The sequence below is a fragment of the Procambarus clarkii genome, chromosome 38 (genome assembly GCF_040958095.1).
Source record: "Procambarus clarkii isolate CNS0578487 chromosome 38, FALCON_Pclarkii_2.0, whole genome shotgun sequence".
Taxonomy (NCBI): domain Eukaryota; kingdom Metazoa; phylum Arthropoda; class Malacostraca; order Decapoda; family Cambaridae; genus Procambarus; species Procambarus clarkii.
In genome coordinates this window covers 9,185,487-9,210,521 of record NC_091187.1, presented here as the reverse complement: position 1 = coordinate 9,210,521, position 25,035 = coordinate 9,185,487, and the positions used below count along the sequence as shown (strand labels likewise).

At 48.5% G+C, this 25,035-nt stretch overlaps 3 protein-coding genes across 3 annotated transcripts in view; all 3 read left to right on the top strand.

The window, feature by feature from the left end:
• LOC138372165 (uncharacterized) overlaps window positions 1-25,035 on the top strand; it is a 60,814-nt gene that overhangs the window by 25,615 nt on the left and 10,164 nt on the right. Inside the window, exon 4 of the mRNA XM_069337476.1 lies at window positions 3,289-3,453. The gene's annotated coding sequence lies outside the window, so the exon portion shown is untranslated. The remainder of the gene's footprint in view (window positions 1-3,288; window positions 3,454-25,035) is intronic.
• On the top strand, window positions 6,702-10,398 carry LOC138372164 (collagen alpha-1(III) chain-like). Its single transcript, XM_069337475.1, has 2 exons — window positions 6,702-8,652; window positions 10,388-10,398. The coding sequence occupies exons 1-2, from the start codon at window positions 6,702-6,704 to the stop codon at window positions 10,396-10,398; spliced, it is 1,962 nt and encodes a 653-aa protein (XP_069193576.1).
• On the top strand, window positions 12,849-13,974 carry LOC123753605 (uncharacterized). Its single transcript, XM_069337682.1, has one exon. The coding sequence runs from the start codon at window positions 13,116-13,118 to the stop codon at window positions 13,968-13,970; it is 855 nt and encodes a 284-aa protein (XP_069193783.1). The 5' UTR covers window positions 12,849-13,115; the 3' UTR covers window positions 13,971-13,974.

Below are 25,035 nucleotides of genomic sequence, written 5' to 3'. Positions count from 1 at the left end.
GCTCGGGGGCAAAATGCATTAAAGTACCAAATGCTATCATTTTGGCCATAGCCTCAGGGGACAGATTATTGTCTTTATCTAACCAAGTTGAATTATTCATAGCAGAAACTAAGGCATACAGATACTGATCGAGACGGCTAGTAAACGCATTAAACGATTCACCAGGCTGCATGGTGGCATTGGCAATTTTCTTGACTAACCTATATGGGTCAAGGTCTCCTTTATTAACAAAGCGACGGCGAAAGAAATCCTTAAATTCAGGCCAAGACTGGAGGCTAACAATGGCTTTCTCATCAACAACAAAACGTGCATCACCTTTGGTTGTGTCCACGGCTGACCGTGCAATTGCTAAGTATTCGGCATCAGTAGGCTTAGAAAAACGTGCAACTGTTTTCGCTTCAACCTTACTAAACCATGATTCTAATAAACGCGATTCCCCAGCAAAAAGAGGAATAGCCATTTCCTGAGCTGATCTCTGGCCATTGGGACGAGCAACTGTTCCCATTGATTCTGAAGGGGTTTCAACAGTGGTAGGCATTGTCACAGCCGTGGAAGTAATATTTGAACGCAGATTATAATTAAGTGCACCTGGCATCAGAAATAGTATACACAAAAATAAACACAAAAATATCAACTTGGCTAAAGTAAAAATGGCAGAAATAAAATTATTAAATTGGGCTAGGCAAGAAAATAATTAAGAACAAGCAAATTGTAAACTAAATTTAGCAATCTTTCATTAAAAAATGACTGGAATTAGATGTATGTAAATTAATTAAACCAGACTAAGCACAGCAATTTAGAATAAAAACTGGGAAATGCAATTGCAAAATTTCATTAAAAAGATTCAACACAACAAGTGGCAATGCAAGAAATATGGATGTAGCACATAAACTGGACACAGGAATGTATATAACTCCTATGGTAAAAGTTTAAATTAAAATGCTTAAAGGATAAATTTCAAGTTAGGTCTGGAGAAATATAAAAAAAAATTTCTATGTTCTATTGTCTATGGAAATCTCAAAAACAAATTTCTTTTATGCAAAAATAAACTGCTAGAACAATTATTTCTTACTTCTCTCACCTTTGAATTCAGTAATGACACTAGTAACAATTAATGAATAATGGAATCATATGCAGGGAATATTGAAATGTCTCAGAGAAACTGTGGGCCTCTGGAGTACTAAACCGGCTCCAATATTTAACAAGTCACTGAATGGTTAATTCACAGGATATTATGGGAATTATTACATAAGTCACTTTTTAACACTTGGCACGCTGTTCTCAACTAGCAATTACTTATCTCAGGGTTGTAATTTATGAGGATCACCAGTAGCCAAAGTAGGAGAAGCGTCGTGAAGATCGGAAGAGGCCCATGTGAGGCGTGTTTACAAACTGGATGCGACGGCAGCGCTCCTGGCGGCGGTGGCGCGAGACTCAGGGACCCCACACTGTTCACGCTAGAAGCACGAAGATAAATTCTGACGACGACAATATTGCGACGATGGAATAACCAGTTGATACTTGCGACGATGGCTGACGACGATTGCAGTAGCTTGCACCCTCACGAAGCTTGATACTGTCAGCTTGGGTGGCGGTGGTGGTGGTGGTGGTGGTGGGTGTAATAGGTGGTTCCCACGTGGTGGCGCGAGGTTCAAAAATGGCTGGCGCGGGAAGCTTCCTTCCTCCTCACTGATGAGTGAGCGTTCTCACAGGAAAATATTGACCCTTACTTCTGAAACGTTGGCCTGGAGTAGTGGTTGATGGCAGGACCCCGGTCTGGCACAATATTTGATGCGTGGGTGGCAGGATGGCGGCTTATGGCGGTGGCGGTGGCGGCGGTTTTGGCTGGAACACGAGGCGATGCTGGGTACTGGAACTTTTGCTTCCAGAAAAAAATTTCTGGATCCCACTGCTGCTACCAGTATTCGTTTGCCTTGTTCGGGTTGAATGTAGACACAGTAGTCGCTTCTGTATATATTTATTGAGTGAGGCAAACAGGTGTATAACTGGCCAGCCGAGGTCCACCTACTCTGGGTCTGTGAGGATAACTGAGGCTGCTGGGAGCATGCTTGATGCTCCTCTGTCTGGCATGACGTCAGAGGCCTACTTGCCTGTGATTGGTTACATTTCAACTGACAGAATTTGAGTATAACAGAGGGACCAGACAAAGTCGACCTTGAGGGACCAGACAAGGTCGACCTTGAGGACCAGACAAGGTCGACCTTGAAGACCAGACAAGGACGACCTTGAGGACCAGACAAGGTCGACCTTGAGGACCAGACAAGGTCGACCTTGAGGGACCAGACAAGGTCGACCTTGGAGGACCAGACAAGGTCGACCTTGAAGGACCAGACAAGGTCGACCTTGAGGGACCAGACAAGGTCGACCTTGAGGACCAGACAAGGTCGACCTTGAAGGACCAGACAAGGTCGACCTTGAGGGACCAGACAAGGTCGACCTTGAGGGACCAGACAAAGTCGACCTTGAGGGACCAGACAAGGTCGACCTTGAGGACCAGACAAGGTCGACCTTGAAGACCAGACAAGGACGACCTTGAGGACCAGACAAGGTCGACCTTGAGGACCAGACAAGGTCGACCTTGAGGGACCAGACAAGGTCGACCTTGAAGACCAGACAAGGACGACCTTGAGGACCAGACAAGGTCGACCTTGAGGGACCAGACAAGGTCGACCTTGAAGACCAGACAAGGACGACCTTGAGGACCAGACAAGGTCGACCTTGAGGGACCAGACAAGGTCGACCTTGAGGGACCAGACAAGGTCGACAGTCACGTGACTGTCATGCAGGCCTCACGTGACAGTTCAAGTATAAGACAAACAATAGTCACATTACACAATACGAGTTCATAAACAAGATGATGTAACATTCAACATATGACCGTCATGCCGGGTTTTATCCAGTTTACTGTCTAGTGGTTGACTGTCACAGCTTCCAGTTATCATGTTGGCTTGTTTCTTAAGTTATGTTAATGTTACTGTGTCTATAACTGTCTAGCTATCATGGAATATAGCCACATATTGACTTTGATATCTCCAAAGTTAGTCCGTTACTCTCCGAAACGCTGCGCGTACTAGTGGCTTTACAAGATTGTAAATACCATGCTATGTATTCTCACAAACCCAATATACTTTCTTGTGTATAAATAAATAAATAAATAAATACAAATATTAAATAAAATAAATAAATAAATAAAGTTACACTGAATAATTTACAAGTTTCCACATTCTTTGTAACTTTTGTGTCATAGAAAACGAAATATATTTACAGAGTGACTCTGCTGGTTAGTGCCGGAGTGCCTAGAGTTGTCGGAGCTATGGCAGCTATGGCAGCTATGGCAGCTATGGCAGCAAGCTGTTTTGACGACCACTGCCAGTGTTGTAGGAGGACCGCTGAGCCATTCACCGCTCCACCTACAACACTTGCCTAGTTAAAGTAAGTCTATTTTGTTAATAAAATCTGTTAGATTAAGGACCTGCCCAAAACGTTGCACGTACTAATGACTTTACAAAATTGTAAATACTATGCTATGTATTCTCAGAAACCCAATGTACCTTCTTCTATATTAATAAATCAAGAAATCAATAAATAAAATACATCTTAAAGGAATAGAGGAGCTTAATTGGCTCTTTCTCTACCCCTCGTTTACAAATACAAATACAAATATTTATTCAGGTAAAGTACATACATACAAGGTAAGATACACAACGTTGATGGCTTTATAGATAGAGCTAGTACATACAATGCCTAAAGCCACTATTACGCAAAGCGTTTCGGGCAGGAAAAACACTAAGACTAAAACTTAATACTAACTCAGATTAAAGTATAAATTGTGTTGAGAAAAAAATGAAAAAAGGGGGGGGGGAAACATGGCAGAATGAAACAAAAATACAATTTGGTCAACAAACAGCATTGTTTAAAATAGCAGACATGGGTTGACATTTAGGGGTAAGGTAGGTTACAGGGAGTTAATTAGGTAGTACTTAGTTTTTATCTTAAACTGGTTGAGAGAGGTACAGTCTTTAACATGGTTGGGAAGGTCATTCCACATTCTGGGTCCCTTGATTTGTAAAGCATTTCTAGTTTGACTAAGTCGTACTCTAGGAATATCAAATAGGTATTTGTTTCTGGTGTGGTGCTCATGGGTTCTGTTACAACCTTCTAGGAAGCTTTTAAGGTCAGGATTGACATTACAGTTCAGCGTTTTATATATTTAAAATATACATGAGAGAATGTGCAGTGACTTAATGTCTAACATATTCAAAGATTTGAGTAGGGGTACCGAGTGATGTCTGGGGCCAGAGTTGGATATTGTCCTAATAGCAGCTTTGTGTTGAGTAATTAGAGGACGTAAATGATTTTGGGTAGTAGAACCCCAAGCACAAATACCATAGTTGAGATAAGGATAGATGAGGGAGTAATAGAGAGTCACCAGGGCAGGGCGAGGTACATAATATCTGATCTTAGAAAGAATGCCAACAGTTTTTGATGCCAACAGTTTTTGAAACCTTTTTTTATATATTTAGAATGTGTCCCTGGAAATTCAGCTTGCGGTCAATGAGAACGCCAAGGAATTTGCCATCTAATTTGTTACAAATTTGGGTATTGTTAATCGTAAGATTTATATGATTTGAGGATTTATTGCCAAACAAAATATAGAAAGTTTTGTCAATGTTAAGGGTGAGTTTGTTGGCAGTTAGGCAGTGAAGGACTTTATTTAGTTCAGTATTCACTGTGACATTTAGAGCAAGGGGGTCAGGACTGGAGTAAATGAAGGTCGTGTCATCAGCAAATAGAATTGGTTTGAGGTGTTGGGAGGCATTTGGAAGGTCATTAATGTAGATGAGAAAGAGGAGAGGGCCAAGTATGCTGCCCTGAGGAACACCAATGTTGATGGGTAGGTTCAGGTCCTCCCCCCAAAGGGCTGACAAACCTTTACCGTATATAAATAACACTCATAGTTTACACTGAACATTGCCAGACACAATTATTAATTCATGTCAGGCATTATTAGGCACTGTATTAAGTATTAATAGGCACTTTATTAGGCATTATTAGGCACTGTATTAGGCATCATTAGGCATTACATAAGGCATCATTAGGCACTTTATTAGGCATTATTAGGCATTATTAGGCACTTTATTAGGCATTATTAGGCACTTTATTAGGCATTATTAGGCACTTTATTAGGCATTATTAGGCACTTTATTAGGCATTATTAGGCATCATTAGGCACTTTATTAGGCATTATTAGGCACTTTATTAGGCATTATTAGGCACTTTATTAGGCATTATTAGGCACTTTATTAGGCATTATTAGGCATCATTAGACACTTTATTAGGCATTATTAGGCACTTTATTAGGCATTATTAGGCACTTTATTAGGCATTATTAGGCACTTTATTAGGCATTATTAGGCATCATTAGGCACTTTATTAGGCTTTATTAGGCATTATTAGGAACTTTATTAGGCATTATTAGGCATCATTAGGCACTTTATTAGGCATTATTAGGCACTTTATTAGGTATTATTGGGCACTTTATTAGGCATTATTAGGCATCATTAGGCATTATATTAGGCATCATTAGGCACTTTATTAGGCATTATTAGGCATTATTAGGCATTTTATTAGGCATCATTAGGCACTTTATTAGGCACTTTATTAGGCACTTTATTAGGCATCATTAGGCACTTTATTAGGCACTTTATTAGGCATTATTAGGCACTTTATTAGGCATTATTAGGCATTATTAGGCACTTTATTAGGCATTATTAGGCACTTTATTAGGCATTATTAGGCACTTTATTAGGCATTATTAGGCACTTTATTAGGCATTATTAGGCACTTTATTAGGCACTTTATTAGGCATTATTAGGCACTTTATTAGGCATTTTATTAGGCTCTATTAGGCATCATTAGGTACTTTATTAGGCATTAATAGACACTTTATTAGGGATCATTAGGCACTTTATTAGGCATTAATAGACACTTTATTAAGGATCATTAGGCAGTTTATTAGGCATTAATAGACACTTTATTAAGGATCATTAGGCAGTTTATTAGGCATTAATAGACACTTTATTAAGGATCATTAGGCAGTTTATTAGGCATTAATAGACACTTTATTAAGGATCATTAGGCAGTTTATTAGGCATTAATAGACACTTTATTAAGGATCATTAGGCAGTTTATTAGGCATTAATAGACACTTTATTAGGGATCATTAGGCACTTTATTAGGCATTAATAGACACTTTATTAAGGATCATTAGGCACTTTATTAGGCATTAATAGACACTTTATTAGGGATCATTAGGCACTTTATTAGGCATTAATAGACACTTTATTAGGGATCATTAGGCACTTTATTAGGCATTAATAGACACTTTATTAAGGATCATTAGGCACTTTATTAGGCATTAATAGACACTTTATTAGGGATCATTAGGCAGTTTATTAGTCAATTACTATTATTACTAGACTCTCGACCAGGTTGTTACAGTTATCTTTGGTCCCACATCATTTAACAGCCCTCCCCCCCCCCCCTTGACTCCTGGGCCCCTTACTTACTGCTAGGTGAACAGGTGCATTAGGTGAAAAGGAAAATGCATCTCGCTGTATCTATGTGTCCGGGATTCTAACCCGGAAATCTCGATTGTGAGTCAAGCTGGCAACCCTTACATGGAGGGTACAGCTGGCAGCCCTTACATGGAGGGTACAGCCGGCAGCCCTTACATGGAGGGTACAGCCGGCAGCCCTTACATGGAGGGTACAGCCGGCAGCCCTTACATGGAGGGTACAGCCGGCAGCCCTTACATGGAGGGTACAGCCGGCAGCCCTTACATGGAGGGTACAGCCGGCAGCCCTTACATGGAGGGTACAGCCGGCAGCCCTTACATGGAGGGTACAGCCGGCAGCCCTTACATGGTGGGTACAGCCGGCAGCCCTTACATGGAGGGTACAGCCGGCAGCCCTTACATGGAGGGTACAGCCGGCAGCCCTTACATGGAGGGTACAGCCGGCAGCCCTTACATGGAGGGTACAGCCGGCAGCCCTTACATGGTGGGTACAGCTGGCAGCCCTTACATGGTGGGTACAGCCGGCAGCCCTTACATGGAGGGTACAGCTGGCAGCCCTTACATGGAGGGTACAGCTGGCAGCCCTTACATGGTGGGTACAGCCGGCAGCCCTTACATGGAGGGTACAGCCGGCAGCCCTTACATGGAGGGTACAGCTGGCAGCCCTTACATGGAGGGTACAGCTGGCAGCCCTTACATGGTGGGTACAGCTGGCAGCCCTTACATGGAGGGTACAGCTGGCAGCCCTTACATGGTGGGTACAGCTGGCAGCCCTTACATGGAGGGTACAGCTGGCAGCCCTTACATGGAGGGTACAGCCGGCAGCCCTTACATGGAGGGTACAGCCGGCAGCCCTTACATGGAGGGTACAGCTGGCAGCCCTTACATGGAGGGTACAGCCGGCAGCCCTTACATGGAGGGTACAGCCGGCAGCCCTTACATGGAGGGTACAGCTGGCAGCCCTTACATGGAGGGTACAGCCGGCAGCCCTTACATGGAGGGTACAGCTGGCAGCCCTTACATGGAGGGTACAGCCGGCAGCCCTTACATGAAGGGTACAGCCGGCAGCCCTTACATGGAGGGTACAGCTGGCAGCCCTTACATGGAGGGTACAGCTGGCAGCCCTTACATGGAGGGTACAGCTGGCAGCCCTTACGTGGAGGGTACAGCTGGCAGCCCTTACATGGAGGGTACAGCTGGCAGCCCTTACATGGAGGGTACAGCCGGCAGCCCTTACATGGAGGGTACAGCCGGCAGCCCTTACATGAAGGCTACAGCCGGCAGCCCTTACATGGAGGGTACAGCCGGCAGCCCTTACATGAAGGGTACAGCCGGCAGCCCTTACATGGAGGGTACAGCTGGCAGCCCTTACATGGAGGGTACAGCTGGCAGCCCTTACGTGGAGGGTACAGCTGGCAGCCCTTACATGGAGGGTACAGCTGGCAGCCCTTACATGGAGGGTACAGCCGGCAGCCCTTACATGGTGGGTACAGCCGGCAGCCCTTACATGGAGGGTACAGCTGGCAGCCCTTACATGGTGGGTACAGCTGGCAGCCCTTACATGGTGGGTACAGCCGGCAGCCCTTACATGGAGGGTATAGCTGGCAGCCCTTACATGGAGGGTACAGCTGGCAGCCCTTACATGGAGGGTACAGCCGGCAGCCCTTACATGGTGGGTACAGCCGGCAGCCCTTACATGGAGGGTACAGCTGGCAGCCCTTACATGGTGGGTACAGCTGGCAGCCCTTACATGGTGGGTACAGCCGGCAGCCCTTACATGGTGGGTACAGCCGGCAGCCCTTACATGGAGGGTACAGCTGGCAGCCCTTACATGGAGGGTACAGCTGGCAGCCCTTACATGGAGGGTACAGCTGGCAGCCCTTACATGGAGGGTACAGCTGGCAGCCCTTACATGGAGGGTACAGCTGGCAGCCCTTACATGGAGGGTACAGCCGGCAGCCCTTACATGGAGGGTACAGCTGGCAGCCCTTACATGGAGGGTACAGCCGGCAGCCCTTACATGGTGGGTACAGCCGGCAGCCCTTACATGGAGGGTACAGCTGGCAGCCCTTACATGGTGGGTACAGCTGGCAGCCCCCACACACACAGGACACAGCTGGCAGCCCCCACACACACAGGACACAGCTGGCAGCCCCCACACAGGACACAGCTGGCAGCCCCCACACAGGACACAGCTGGCAGCCCCCACACAGGACACAGCTGGCAGCCCCACACAGGACACAGCTGGCAGCCCCCACACAGGACACAGCTGGCAGCCCCCACACAGGACACAGCTGGCAGCCCCCACATAGGACACAGCTGGCAGCCCCCACACAGGACACAGCTGGCAGCCCCCACATAGGACACAGCTGGCAGCCCCCACACAGGACACAGCTGGCAGCCCCCACTCACAGGACACAGCTGGCAGCCCCCACACAGGACACAGCTGGCAGCCCCCACACAGGACACAGCTGGCAGCCCCCACATAGGACACAGCTGGCAGCCCACACACACAGGACACAGCTGGCAGCCCCCACACAGGACACAGCTGGCAGCCCCCACACACACAGGACAGAGCTGGCAGCCCCCACACAGGACACAGCTGGCAGCCCCCACACAGGACACAGCTGGCAGCCCCCACACACACAGGACAGAGCTGGCAGCCCCCACATAGGACACAGCTGGCAGCCCCCACACAGGACACAGCTGGCAGCCCCCACATAGGACACAGCTGGCAGCCCACACACACAGGACACAGCTGGCAGCCCCCACACAGGACACAGCTGGCAGCCCCCACACACACAGGACAGAGCTGGCAGCCCCCACACAGGACACAGCTGGCAGCCCCCACACAGGACACAGCTGGCAGCCCCCACACACACAGGACAGAGCTGGCAGCCCCCACACAGGACACAGCTGGCAGCCCCCACACAGGACACAGCTGGCAGCCCCCACACAGGACACAGCTGGCAGCCCCCACACAGGACACAGCTGGCAGCCCCCACACAGGACACAGCTGGCAGCCCCCACACACACAGGACACAGCTGGCAGCCCCCACACAGGACACAGCTGGCAGCCCCCACACACACACAGGACACAGCTGGCAGCCCCCACACACAGGACACAGCTGGCAGCCCCCACACACACAGGACAGAGCTGGCAGCCCCCACACAGGACACAGCTGGCAGCCCCCACACACAGGACACAGCTGGCAGCCCCCACACACACAGGACAGAGCTGGCAGCCCCCACACAGGACACAGCTGGCAGCCCCCACACACAGGACACAGCTGGCAGCGTCGTGAGAGGAAGGTGCTCCACTTAGCGGCATTGGCCGCACAGACGTGGGGTCCAGGGTTCGAGTCTCCCACAGCCCAGATGAATGTATATTAAAACACTTGGGTTAATATGGGATAAAATATCACAACTATAGAGGATATATTTTGTAGTTATTGAAATATTACTACTGGTACAAAGGCCCATAGATAATTAGCCTAATCTAAGCCCAATAAAAATTGGTACGATAAAAAAACCATTTAGGATTTACAGGGATTTACAAAGATTTACTGTGATTTACTGTGATTTACAAGGATTTACTGTGATTTACAGGGGTTTACAAGGATTTACAGGGATTTACAAGGATTTACATGGATTTACAGGGATTTACAGGGATTTACAAGGATTTACAGGGATTTACAAGGATTTACAGGGATTTACAATGATTTACTGTGATTTACAAGGATTTACAGGGATTTACTGGGATTTACAATGATTTACTGTGATTTACAGGGATTTACTAGGATTTACAAGGATTTACTGTGATTTACAGGGATTTACAAAGATTTATAGGGATTTACTGGGATTTACAAGGATTTCCTGGGATTTACAAGGATTTGCTGGGATTTACAATGATTCACATGGATTTACAAGGATTTACGGGGATTTACTGGGATTTACAATGATTTACATTAATTTACAAGGATTTACTGGGATTTACAGGGATTTAATCCTTAACTGTAGCCTCTATTAACCCAACAGTAAAATGAGTACCTGGTTGTTAAACGATTTGGCGATATATATATATATATATATATATATATATATATATATATATATATATATATATATATATATATATATATATATATATATATATATATATATAAGAGAGAGAAGATGAGGAGATGTCGAGGTTTCACAGCGTCCTGGACCATTATCAAGTCGACGGAGTAACTCGGTGACTCACCGTATGCTAAACAGTAGTAATATCTAAGGCGGAGTTCGTTGATGTTATTGGTAGACTCACAGTGCACAGTTACAGCCACAACAGACCACTGGAACATTGTCTAACACAGTACACAGTTACAGCCACAACAGACCACTGGAACATTGTCTAACACAGTACACAGTTACAGCCACAACAGACCACTGGAACATGGTCTAACACAGGCCATTATGGCCTCCCCATTTTCTATGGCATATTTCCAACCCAATCCAGGTCATTTTGAACTGAAGTTATCCAAGTTGCATTCATTATTTTGTATTGATATAAGAATTAGGTAGCACAGCATGGCATAGACTCCAAATAATCTACCACTTGGTAGATGGTCGGGTAGACTGTCCAAGTGCCCAACCACTTAGGCACCATTCCTTCCCCCTCCCCCCCGTCCCATCCCAAATCCTTATCCTGACCCCTTCCCAGTGCTATATAGTCGTAATGCCTTGACGCTTTACCCTGATAATTGCCTTGGGTTCAGTAGAGGCAGTGTGTAAACAGCTTCTCTGACTATGGCCGGTGTTATAATAATAATCTTTTATTTACAAGAAGGTACAATGGGTTGGTTAGATTGCATTAGAGTGATATGTTTACATTCTTCCAAAGCTACAAAATAAGATGCAAAAGTACACTTTTACTTTGAACAAATCCACAAGGGCCGTGACGAGGATTCGAACCTGCGTCCGAGAGCATCCCAGACGCTGCCTTAATCGACTGAGCTACGACATGGTCAAAAGGAATTGAAACCGAAGTTCTACTGAACTTACTGGACCCTGCAGCCTCTCCGAGGCAGAAACCAGGGTTTTACACAACTTTACAGTTTCACTTTTATACAAGTAAAAAGTTTTATCGTTAATGGCTACACCTGTGTGTCCATCAGTGGTTCCGGAGAGACACCTTGTGAGTGGAAGCAGGATACACCACAGTATACATATCTCTCAATTAACATGCTGCTCGTGCATATTTTAGTGCACTTTATTGGGTGTGTTTAAAATCACATGTGAACAACACTAAGGATGTGAGAGTTAGGGCCAGATTCACGAAAGCACTTACGCAAGCACTTATGAATGTGTACATCTTTCCTCAATATTTGACGGCTTTGGTTACATTTATTAAACAGTTTACAAGCATGAAAACTTCCCATTCGACTGTTGTTATTGTTATAAACAGCCTCCTGGTGCTTCCGAGCTCATTAACTGTTTAATAATTGGAAACGGAGCCGCCAAAGATTGAAAAAAGATGTATAGGTTCGTAAGTGCTGGCGTAACTGCTTCGTGAATCTGGCCACTGGCAGATCATCGTTTGTTGAGTAAGCGATCAAATGCGTTTATGAACGTTCTCGCTCTCTATGTAAATATTACGTCAGAGGCGCTATCCTGCTGCTTTTCTGTTTTCGTTGTTTTATAAATGTTTTATGTAAGAAATAATATTATCTTTACTGATTATAATAGAGAGGAGAGAGCAGGAGGCGTATATATGTAACATTTGCTTCTCAACAACACATTCCTCCTTATCGATTTCTAGCCGATCGACAACACCATTCGTTATTCCTCTCAGCAATAGAATATTCCTGACTCAATTACTTTGACTTTGTCTTAGTCTATCATGATCAAATACATTTGCGCTGTTGTTGTTGTTTTTCTGGCGTTGAAAGAGGGAAATATCCCGACTCATTTAAATGTTGTTGGTTATTTATAATGGGAAATGTTTGAACGCAGCGCTGTGAGTGCACGTGATGGCGTGCGCGCGCACCTGACGTTGCCCGAGCCTTCACAAACATCCAGTTATTATTTAATCACACAATTTACCCAGTCAACCCTTGCTAGCAGTATCTAACTTTCAATATACTAATCATTTCAATAACTTTGTTATTTCCAATTGGTATGTATCACGCGGTATAAAGGTGTTAGACCGCGACAATATATGGTAGATAAGAGGGTGTGTGGCAACTGGCGGGAGGGAGCCGGGCCCATAGCCAGAGAAGAGCCTCAGTGTTGCCTCCCAGTGACGGTTGACAACAGCTGCTCGGCGCTCGAGACATGATCCTCAGATTCCATTTCCCTCTGACAATCGGTGTGATTTTTTGTGAGACAATAACAGTTGGTTAAACCACCAGAAGGGAATACCGAATCATAAACGGGATCTCTAAGCTCTAAGCGAGAAATTTAAGTGAGGGAGAGAGAGAGTATCGGGGGGAAGTGCGGTGTTGCCGCTGTGTGTGTGCGGGTGTGCCACGTCGCCATGGAGCCGCTACAGAGGTGGACGCCGAACTCGCGGCACCGCTCCTCCGGCACCACCAGCGCCCTCAAGAAGAAGAAGAAGAGACGCAGGAGGCGCCGACGCACACCCAGGGCCGTGGAGGCCCTCCGGGGGGAGAGCAGCGTGGCCATTCTCTCCCCGACGACGTCCAGAGAGTCGTGGGCGCTGCACCACGGGCCGCCCACGCCCATCCTGCGGCCCCTGGGCGCCCAGGTGCCTCGCGCCCCCGAGAACAGCACCCAGTTCATCATGGATGACCACGAGAACTCTGCCTTGTTCGTTGATTTTGATAACTTCAGCACGCCGCACTGGGAGCAGGAGCCGCCCGTCAGCGGCGACGAAGACGACACTGGGAGCGCCACGCCCACGCACGCCCTCACCCGTGACTGGTTCCCCTTCAACGCCGCAGACTTCGAGACCGCGTACCAGAGCGCCCGCGAGGACCGCCTCATGTCCGGCAGTCGTTCTGATCTGCGCACCGCCATAGTGGCCCTGGAGGCCCGCGCAGCTGTCCTGACGGATGCGCTGTCTGCCTCGCCCTCGCGCCTCCTGTTCACCCTGCAGGCACAGCTGCTGCAGCTGCAGGAGGAAAATGCTGTGCTGCGTCAGCGGCTCGCCCGTCAAGAACTGAAGCAGCAGCAGTCGCTCGAGTCGTCGTCCTCTTCATCCACCGACAGCGACTCGGAGTCGGACTCGACCAACTCCTCCAGTGACTGCTCCGAGTCTGACTGCGCCACCTGCGCCGCCCGGCGCAGTGACGCTGTCAAGAAGGAGGAGGAGAAGGAGAACACCTGTCCCAGCCTCACCGCGCACCTGCCCCTCCCAGCCTTACCTTAACAACCCGGCTCCCACAGGCCGGCGGGGGTCCTATCCGGCTCCTACAGGCCGGCGGGGGTCCTATCCGGCTCCTACAGGCCGGCGGGGATCCTTACCCGGCTCCCACAGGCCGGTGGGGGTCCTTACCCGGCTCCCACAGGCCGGTGGGGGTCCTTACCCGGCTCCCACAGGCCGGTGGGGGTCCTTACCCGGCTCCCACAGGCCGGTGGGGGTCCTTACCCGGCTCCCACAGGCCGGTGGGGGTCCTTACCCGGCTGCCACAGGCGGGGGTCCTTACCCGGCTGCCACAGGCGGGGGTCCTTACCCGGCTGCCACAGGCGGGGGTCCTTACCCGGCTGCCACAGGCGGGGGTCCTTACCCGGCTGCCACAGGCGGGGGTCCTTACCCGGCTCCCACAGGCGGGGGTCCTTACCCGGCTCCCACAGGCCGGCGGGGGTCCTATCCGGCTCCTACAGGCCGGCGGGGGTCCTATCCGGCTCCTACAGGCCGGCGGGGGTCCTTACCCGGCTCCCACAGGCCGGTGGGGGTCCTTACCCGGCTCCCACAGGCCGGTGGGGGTCCTTACCCGGCTCCCACAGGCCGGTGGGGGTCCTTACCCGGCTCCCACAGGCCGGTGGGGGTCCTTACCCGGCTGCCACAGGCGGGGGTCCTTACCCGGCTGCCACAGGCGGGGGTCCTTACCCGGCTGCCACAGGCGGGGGTCCTTACCCGGCTGCCACAGGCGGGGGTCCTTACCCGGCTCCCACAGGCGGGGGTCCTTACCCGGCTGCCACAGGCAGGGGTCCTTACCCGGCTGCCACAGGCGGGGGTCCTTACCCGGCTGCCACAGGCGGGGGTCCTTACCCGGCTCCCACAGGCGGGGGTCCTTACCCGGCTGCCACAGGCGGGGGTCCTTACCCGGCTGCCACAGGCGGGGGTCCTATCCGGCGCTGGACCACTACCTAGTAACCCCCCACCACCAGCTGCCGCCCTTCGGGTCACTCGCCGGAAGGCAGGCAAGCCCCTCGCTCAGTGTTCTCTCAGTTGATGACCAATATTGGCCTCTTAAAATTATTCATTCAGAACCACTCGTTGTCTAGGCGAGGTTAGGTGGGAACTTAAAAACTTAATCCTAGTGGAGTTTAGAAACAGATTTTAAAGTTCAAGTACGGTTATTGAGACAATAAAATCCTTCTCAAAGGGATAGAGTAGCTTAGGCTATTTCTACCGCCCCAAACAGACTGTTTAAGGCAATGTTGGGTGACTCAGATAGCAATGAAGGCTTCTATCATTTTACCATTATCGGGCATGAGGACCGAGCCAGTCACTGTAACACAACAGCCAGATGTTCACACCAGCCATATTGTATGTAGAGAACACCATGCACTTACAAATAGACTTTTTGTTTTGTTTTTGTTAGTCGAGACCCATGTACCGGATTCCAGTTCAACAGCCTTCGTCCAAAAATGTTTTAAGACTTGACCACACTTAGAATGACTGTTAGAGAGTACCTCTTCTCAAAAGGATTCATTTAGACTCTTGTTTATTGTGTATATTGAAGGCATTTTGTTCTATGTTAATTTGTGTTATTGAAGAGTTTGGTCTTTTGTTTAACCATCTTCGCTCTTTACTACTCAAGTTCAGATTTTATTTTGTAGATGCAGATAACTTATTAATTACATGATATGATATTCTGATATGCAAAGAGTTATTATAGTGTTAAAAATGTGTTGTTGTGTATCTTAATGGAACTGTATTTTTTATTTTCATGAGGCATGTTTATTTTGGGTGTGATCACAGGTGTTGCTTCACTAGGGCCCCGCCCTCTCTTATACACCTGCCCTTCCTGCCTCCCCTCTCCCCCCACACATGCTCCCCCTCTCCCCCCACACATGTCCCCCTCTCCCCCACACATGTCCCCCTCTCCCCCCACACATGTCCCCCTCTCCCCCACACATGCTCCCCCTCTCCCCCCACACATGCTCCCCCTCTCCCCCCACACATGCTCCCCCTCTCCCCCCACACATGCTCCCCCTCTCCCCCACACATGCTCCCCCTCTCCCCCCACACATGCTCCCCCTCTCCCCCCACACATGCTCCCCCTCTCCCCCCACACATGCTCCCCCCCTCTCCCCCCACACATGCTCCCCCCCTCTCCCCCCACACATGCTCCCCCCTCTCCCCCCACACATGCTCCCCCCACACATGCTCCCCCCCTCTCCCCCCACACATGCTCCCCCCTCTCCCCCCACACATGCTCCCCCCTCTCCCCCCACACATGCTCCCCCCTCTCCCCCCACACATGCTCCCCCCTCTCCCCCCACACATGCTCCCCCTCTCCCCCCACACATGCTCCCCCCTCTCCCCCCACACATGCTCCCCCCCTCTCCCCCCACACATGCTCCCCCCCTCTCCCCCCACACATGCTCCCCCCCTCTCCCCCCACACATGCTCCCCCCCTCTCCCCCCACACATGCTCCCCCCCTCTCCCCCCCACACATGCTCCCCCCTCTCCCCCCCACACATGCTCCCCCCCTCTCCCCCCACACATGCTCCCCCCCTCTCCCCCCACACATGCTCCCCCCCTCTCCCCCCACACATGCTCCCCCCTCTCCCCCCACACATGCTCCCCCCTCTCCCCCCACACATGCTCCCCCCTCTCCCCCCACACATGCTCCCCCCCCTCTCCCCCCACACATGCTCCCCCCTCTCCCCCCACACATGCTCCCCCCTCCCCCACACATGCTCCCCCCTCCCCCACACATGCTCCCCCCTCCCCCACACATGCTCCCCCCTCCCCCCCACACATGCTCCCCCCTCTCCCCCCACACATGCTCCCCCCTCCCCCCCCACACATGCTCCCCCCTCCCCCCCACACATGCTCCCCCCTCCCCCCCACACATGCTCCCCCCTCCCCCCCACACATGCTCCCCCCTCCCCCCCACACATGCTCCCCCCTCCCCCCCACACATGCTCCCCCCTCCCCCCCACACATGCTCCCCCCTCCCCCCACACATGCTCCCCCCTCCCCCCCCACACATGCTCCCCCCTCCCCCCCCCACACATGCTCCCCCCTCCCCCCCCCACACATGCTCCCCCCTCCCCCCCCACACATGCTCCCCCCTCCCCCCCACACATGCTCCCCCCTCCCCCACACATGCTCCCCCCTCCCCCCCCACACATGCTCCCCCCTCCCCCCCACACATGCTCCCCCCTCCCCCCCACACATGCTCCCCCCATAAACCCCCCCACACATGCTCCCCCCTCCCCCCCCACACATGCTCCCCCCTCCCCCCCCCACACATGCTCCCCCCTCCCCCCCCACACATGCTCCCCCCTCTCCCCCCACACATGCTCCCCCCTCTCCCCCCACACATGCTCCCCCCACACATGCTCCCCCCTCTCCCCCCACACATGCTCCCCCCTCTCCCCCCACACATGCTCCCCCCTCTCCCCCCACACATGCTCCCCCCTCTCCCCCCACACATGCTCCCCCCTCTCCCCCCACACATGCTCCCCCCTCTCCCCCCACACATGCTCCCCCCTCTCCCCCCACACATGCTCCCCCCTCTCCCCCCACACATGCTCCCCCCTCTCCCCCCACACATGCTCCCCCCTCTCCCCCCACACATGCTCCCCCTCTCCCCCCCACACATGCTCCCCCTCTCCCCCCCACACATGCTCCCCCCTCTCCCCCCACACATGCTCCCCCCTCTCCCCCCACACATGCTCCCCCCTCTCCCCCCACACATGCTCCCCCCTCTCCCCCCACACATGCTCCCCCCTCTCCCCCCACACATGCTCCCCCCTCTCCCCCCACACATGCTCCCCCCTCTCCCCCCACACATGCTCCCCCCTCTCCCCCCACACATGCTCCCCCCTCTCCCCCCACACATGCTCCCCCCTCTCCCCCCACACATGCTCCCCCCTCTCCCCCCACACATGCTCCCCCCTCTCCCCCCACACATGCTCCCCCCTCTCCCCCCACACATGCTCCCCCTCTCCCCCCACACATGCTCCCCCTTTCCCCCCACACATGCTCCCCCCTCTCCCCCCACACATGCTCCCCCTCTCCCCCCACACATGCTCCCCCCTCTCCCCCCACACATGCTCCCCCCTCTCCCCCACACATGCTCCCCCCTCTCCCCCACACATGCTCCCCCCTCTCCCCCACACATGCTCCCCCCTCTCCCCCCACACATGCTCCCCCCTCTCCCCCCACACATGCTCCCCCCTCTCCCCCCACACATGCTCCCCCCTCTCCCCCCACACATGCTCCCCCCTCTCCCCCCACACATGCTCCCCCTCTTCCCTCCCACACATGCTCCCCCTCTCTCCCCCACATGTTCCCCCTCTCTCCCCCACACATGCTCCCCCCCCCCCCACACATCCCTCCCCGTATTCAGCCAGCTCCCTGGCTCGTGCCCCCCCCCCACCTTCCTCTCTCGCTCCCTCCTCATAATCCTCCCTCCCTCCTCCCCCCCCCCTTCCATCTCTTGTTCACTCAACACCAATTCCACCCCGACCCTCCCACCTTCCCCACTCGCTTATCCCTCTCCCTTATCTCTCTGGCTCTCCCTACTGGTATTCCCCGGCCGGCCCATAATGTATGTAGGAGCTGTTGGTCTATACAGTGTCCTCAGGGTATACCAACCATAGCTGTAATGTTACGCTGCTGAGGCCAGTGGGGGAGAAGTTAGCATGTGTACCAGTGTGAACCGCCCAAGATGCCATACTATGCATTAGTTATTGTTTATAGCGTGTTGCTCCATCTTGCTGTCAACGAGCATGTTTTGTAAGTGATGAGAGCTGGGACATGAACTTTGTCAAGTGCGGGAAATGAGAGTTGTAAGTGTTGAGCCACGTTTTATGGTGGCCGGTCCAATGACGCAATCTGTCGAAAATGCCCAATTGGTTACACATGTTGAGGCGTGTATTTACAGCTGATTCACACACACACACACACACACACACTTGGTCTCAGTCTGGTTCACAGTCACAGTGATTATGCTCTATTAACCTCCTATCACACCGGCTAGCCTCATGCAGTTGGGCATGTGTTTACCAAACTGGCCTCGTCATTGTCTCTGGCCGCCACCCCTTATGGTGTCAACCCCCACCCATATCTTGCCACGCTATTCACGTGTCTTCACGCTTCTCCAAACATATGGAATGACTTTGTCATTTCAATGCGAGAGAGAAAGGAGACGATCATTCAACGCCTCGGCAGCTTCTCAACATTAAACAAATCGCAGTGTTTTCCGCATGTGTATTCAGCAGTATATATAATTAAAGTAAATACAACTAAGGTAGAAGACACTATTTGTGGACTAATATATATATATATATATATATATATATATATATATTATAAACTGTAGGTTGATGGTTGGGGCAGAACGAGGACCAAATTCTTTAGGCTACCTATTATAAATTGTGTTCATAGTCGTAAACAGCATTGTGTGTGTTCAACACGGTTTAATAGCTTTTTGAACAGTATGAATAAATTAGAGCAGAATTATATGATCCTTCCCCCCCCCCCCCCAGTTTCTCGACACACACATGTGGTTAATTTTATTTTCATTTTAAAATTTTGTGTTGCTTAAAACTTCCTTCACATGTTTTCTGCAGGTGGAAAACTGAGATTCCTATTAAAGCCATTTATATTTACTATGAGTGCAGACATAGTCATTGTAACCAAATGGTAGTCAGTTTACCTTAAACTCCATGAGTTTGTGTAGTATTTTTATATAGTTCATTATCTTCCATGGCTAGTTTATTATCCCCTAGCTAACCAATATTGAAAATGTCGTTGTGTGTTCATTGAATGTTCTCTTTCCAAATCAGTTACCACTCGCTAGCCTAACATAATCTGCTGCCCGCTGTATCCTGACTGTCAACTAGAAAGGTCTTTCCTTTTTATCACATTGTTTATTTTAATTGATATTTATTTTATTTATATTTGGATCTTGATATACACATAATTGGAAGTTGTTTAAACGAAGATGCCTTTAAAGTTTGTGATGCGCAAAGGTGATTGACTTGGTTGACTAGTTTTGGTGCGACTTGAAGGTGTGCCAATAAGGCAACTCTGGGTTGACTGCGATCTTCAACGGGTAACTTGTAGAGAAGGTCGTTAGTGTTATTTATGGTGTAAATGGAAAATAAGTTGTCAAGCATTAAGTGTAAATTTAAAAGGCTGTACATGTAACTTGAGAAGTGACTAGGCCATACTGGCTGGGGGTTGGGATTTTACTGTTGAAAAAGAACTACTTTTATTTACCAAGCAGTAGTGTGATAACCTATCAAAAGTGTAAGTGTTCCACTTAACAAGTGTTTCAGGCATAAATGAACAATGTTTGTAGACAATCCAGCATGTAATCTTTACCTAAGACAGACTGTGTATTATAGAATTGGCGTCAAGCCAAACCTATACAAGGCTAGTGCAACCTAGTGTGGATGTGAAGCTTAACTAGATAAGGGAATACAGTGACAATGTTTAAAGGTAGGAAGGATGTATTTCAAACAGTGTGGTATACAGTGTGTCCAGTGTGGTGGACCAGTTAGAAATGGTGTCCAGTGAAAGATTCGGATCACTATGAAGTACCTGTCCTCTTGTATGTGATATTAAATATTAAGATACATGTACACAATAATATGTAAGAATTAAGCACAGTTGTGGAGAAATCTAGATATGCAATGGCAGTTACTCTTAGGCTCCTCCCGTAAAAACAAGAGAGAACTTGGATGTCAGGTATAGAGAATTTTACATGTTATAGAGGAATGTGATCACTTTCTTCCCCTAGCGTGTGGCTTTAAAAGCCTGGTCATGTCATGTCTCTTAATTTGTGTCGTTGAGATTCCTTATTTCGTTTATCGATGGTATGTATTAAGTGTGATGTAGGGCGCGTGTAGCCTCTGCTCAACACGCCAGCCTACTGCACGTGGTAGGCAGCTCCTGGCTTAATGATGTTACTGCTAATGGTCCACCTTGTTAATGTGTGGGCTGTTACCAAACACTGTTGAGCCTTGTTCGTATGAGTAACTTAGACACAACGATCGTTTACCTTTATCTAGTTTATTGTTTAGTTTAATATTGTTAAATTATGCAGGATATGTAGCATGGAAAAAGTGATTAAAAATGACTATCCCTAAAATATAATAGTTTCTAAATGCAGAATAGGTTGTCAAGGCCGAATGTAGTAATATTAGGCTAAACGGAAATACGGAATAGTACCTAAACTGTTTAACTAAAAAAGACATACAGAATTGTAGCTAAACTGTTTAACCCATGATTAGCTTTTGTTTATAAATTTTGTGTACAACATCGATGAAAATAATGTTAATACAAATTAATGTTTAAACAATTTGTTGCACTGGTAAATTTAGTGATGTTTAGCGAATAGGTAAAGGACAACTGCATTGCACTTTGTCTATTTTATAGACAAAATTGTGTATGACTAAACAATGATTATTTTGAGGCAAAATGTTTATTCAGTACTTGATGGTAAATTATTGCCTGTATGAAATATATGTATAATGCAGGCAATAAATAAATATAAAAAGGAAGGGGGTGGTAGGAGAAAATCACACAAACTGTATTGGAGGGGACCTAAACATTCCCTCTAATGCGTTGTGTGTGGTTTCCTCCGAGGCTAAGGGTCCCCCTTCTTCCAGCCAGAGGTGGTACTCCCTTCCATATTTAAAAAATGTATATATATATATATATATATATATATATATATATATATATATATATATATATATATATATATATATATATATATATATATATATATATATATATAGTTAAGTTAGCTTGACCTCGTCAAGTTAGAGGTCTCTAGAGCCACGTGACTTTCCAATGGAGGCTTAGGCGAGTTGAGCGAGGCTGTGTGGTCCTGTCTGCTCCTGTCCACTTGGGTACTGTTGGCCTTGCAAGCGAGCCCCCAAATTGTCAGACGACATTAATTTTGTTTTATATAGAGTACTTTTTTTATTTGCTACTTTTTGTCTTTTTTTTTTTATCGAGATTTAATCGTTGCAAAATATATAACTGTAACCCATTTGGATTATATCCAAACAAAATCTGGTCAGAGTAAATAAAGGATTTTATTTGAAATTTTGGACTTTTTGACAACACCCTATCTTTGTTGAGCACACCCTATTGGACCTTATTAATGCCAATATTCAAATCAAATGAAATTTTAACTTGTAGGGTCACGACTTATTCAGTTTTACGTGATACATAATTAACAAGCATGTTTCTTTGATGGCTGATGATGACGAGTGTGTGAAGTGTGTGTAGGTAAATACATTGGGTAATTTTACTGTCTTGATATAGGTTAGGCTTGTAGTTGTTTGAGAGCAGGTTCGTTGGACAAAGTTTCTTGCAGCTTTCGGCGCCCTGTAAAGGAAGCCTTAGTAAATGTTAAAGTAGGCCTAGTAGTCAGGTAATGAAAGTTCTGAATTGTATTACAGTAAGGAAGCGCTTATCTCCCGGTGACTAATTTCTCGCTGGATAATCTCTTTCGGTATTCTATTTTGATGTGGAAACTTGATAACACTGTTTCTTCAGGTTAATTTGTTAGTAGTCGACAATGTTTGAAAATGTACTGCTAGTGTAAGTATGCTGCTAGTTTAACCCAAGAGTACTAAGTTTAGTGTTACTAGTTGTTAGCAAATCAATGTATTGGAATGTGTGTACATCTGTGATTAGCAATGGGCTTAACATTGTTCCTGCTTTATTTGCTGAAAATATCAGATACTGCTACTGAAATAATGCGGGAAAGATGAGGATTTAGAATGCTTGTCTCCCTTTTATTAACTCGTGGCTACATGTTGACGCTATTATCAACTAAGGACTCCACAGTATTAAAGAACTGTGTGAAAGTAAGTTTTCTCTGGGGGTCAGGGTACCAGTACTGAGGGTCAGGGTACCAGTACTGAGGGTCAGGGTACCAGTACTGAGGGTCAGGGTACCAGTACTGAGGGTCAGGGTACCAGTACTGAGGGTCAGGGTACCAGTACTGAGGGTCAGGGTACCAGTACTGAGGGTCAGGGTATCAGTACTGAGGGTCAGGTTACCAGTACTGAGGTACACCATATAGGCGTGGTGCAGGCGCCACTAACCTATAGCCTACACCATTTATTTAAGAACTATAAGAACATACACAGATGCGAAGAATAATTGGTATTTCTGGTCGCTTGTACACAAAATTGGCGTTTTGTGAGAAAGAAAACCATTTAATTGGAGCCGTGTGATAGCGTGCATCTAAAAGTTAGAACATAAAGAGCGGATGGTATTGCATTAAGAATGACTATGGTTAATGGCATCATTAATGTGGTTGAGACTATCAGGTCAACAATGTAAATTTAATAAGACTAAAATTACTTAATGATTTAACTACCTACTTGGTGCTACAGTCTCCCAGCTTGGCGCTCTTTTGATAATGACTTAACTGGTCTGTTAGAGCATATCAGTGCTATACAGCCATAGTGGCTTAGTGCTCTACTGTAGTGCCTCTGTATAAAGTGCGCGCCTTTAGCCTAAAGTTTCCCCCCCCCCCCAAAATAATGTTTTATGACTAACAGTTCGAAAAATTAGTTGCTGTTGTGCAGAATATTGTCGCGTGCATGTTCTAAATTCTGGTGTTGATGTTGACCAGACCACACACTAGAAGGTGAAGGGACGTCGACGTTTTGGTCCGTCCTGGACCATTCTCAAGTCGAATCATTCTCAAGTCAATCGCCTCCAGGACGGACCGAAACATCGTCGTCCCTTCACCTTCTAGTGTGTGGTCTGGTCAACATACCTTAGCCCCGTTATTGTGACTCATGGCCGGCTCTGGTGTTGATGTTGTCCCAAATGATTAAAATGTGCTGGACGTGAGGGAAGCTTCACGAGGCCGGGCGGCAGGGAATACAACTTGCAGAGTACAAGTGGGAGAGGCTGGATAGTTGACACATTGGACTACACCTGACGGTTAAAAAAGAGGAAAATATTAGCTTACTGTGTATCGAAATCTCAAATAAGTCATGGGGGCCTGACGGTTGAGTGGACAGCGCTCACGGTTCGTAGTCCTAACTCCGACTCCGCGGGGTTCGATCCCCGGCGGAGGCGGAAACAAATGGAGTTTTTCACCCTGATGCCCCTGTTTACCTAGCAGTAAATAGGTACCTGGGAGTCAGACAGCTGCTACGGGCTGCTTCCTAGGGGTGTGTAACAGAAAAAAAGGTGTGGTCGAGGACCGGGCCGCAGGGACGCTAATCCCCGAAATGATCTCAAGATAACATAAATTATAATAGGCCTGTACGTTCAACTTTTTGTAGTGGTGCTCGTCTCTAAGCCTATGGGAGTACCCTGGAGGGGGGCGGGGGGTTAAACACTCCAACCTAAAAAGTTCTGGCAGATGGCGAGGGGCAATGTTCTCCACGTGTAAGATCACGTCTCATTTATTTCCGTTGATTTTGATCAAGTACCCTCAATTTTTTTTCCATCGCTCAGAGGGAGGTACACAATAAAATAGCCGCTTGTGGCGGCAACAATCAATTGTCTGAGAATCAAAAGTAACTGCTGTATAAATATAAGTTTGTTGAATTGCATAGTTGCTGCTGTTTTTAGATTCAGCTTCTCGGAACAAAAGTTCCGAGTAGCACGGGCTATAGTGAACCCGTAAGTAGAGGGTCTTTGGAACCATTATCTGTATCAATAGCTGATACTGGAGTTCTGGGGATGGGGTCCGTGGACGCGCCAATCCAATCCAAGACCATGTGGCTGGTCAGACCGGTGAGTTGATGGGGTGTACACACAGCCCACAGTCGAGTGCCATAGGAGTCAACAGGCTGGCCACATTCAGCCGGTCTAGATGTCTGGGATTGGGACTGGGACAAGAGAATTGGTTTCCATATTTCCAGTTCCTGAAGATTGTAGTCTGGTCGAATTTCCTTCTTCAAGCTGTCGTAGTCGCAGAGGTGGTCGAGGCGTTCTTGAGGGACGACCAAGTCTCTGTCTCTGTCTCTGTCAGGCGAAGGATCCGTCCTACTTCATTGCACTTGTATTCACAGTAGACGTTGTGGATTATGG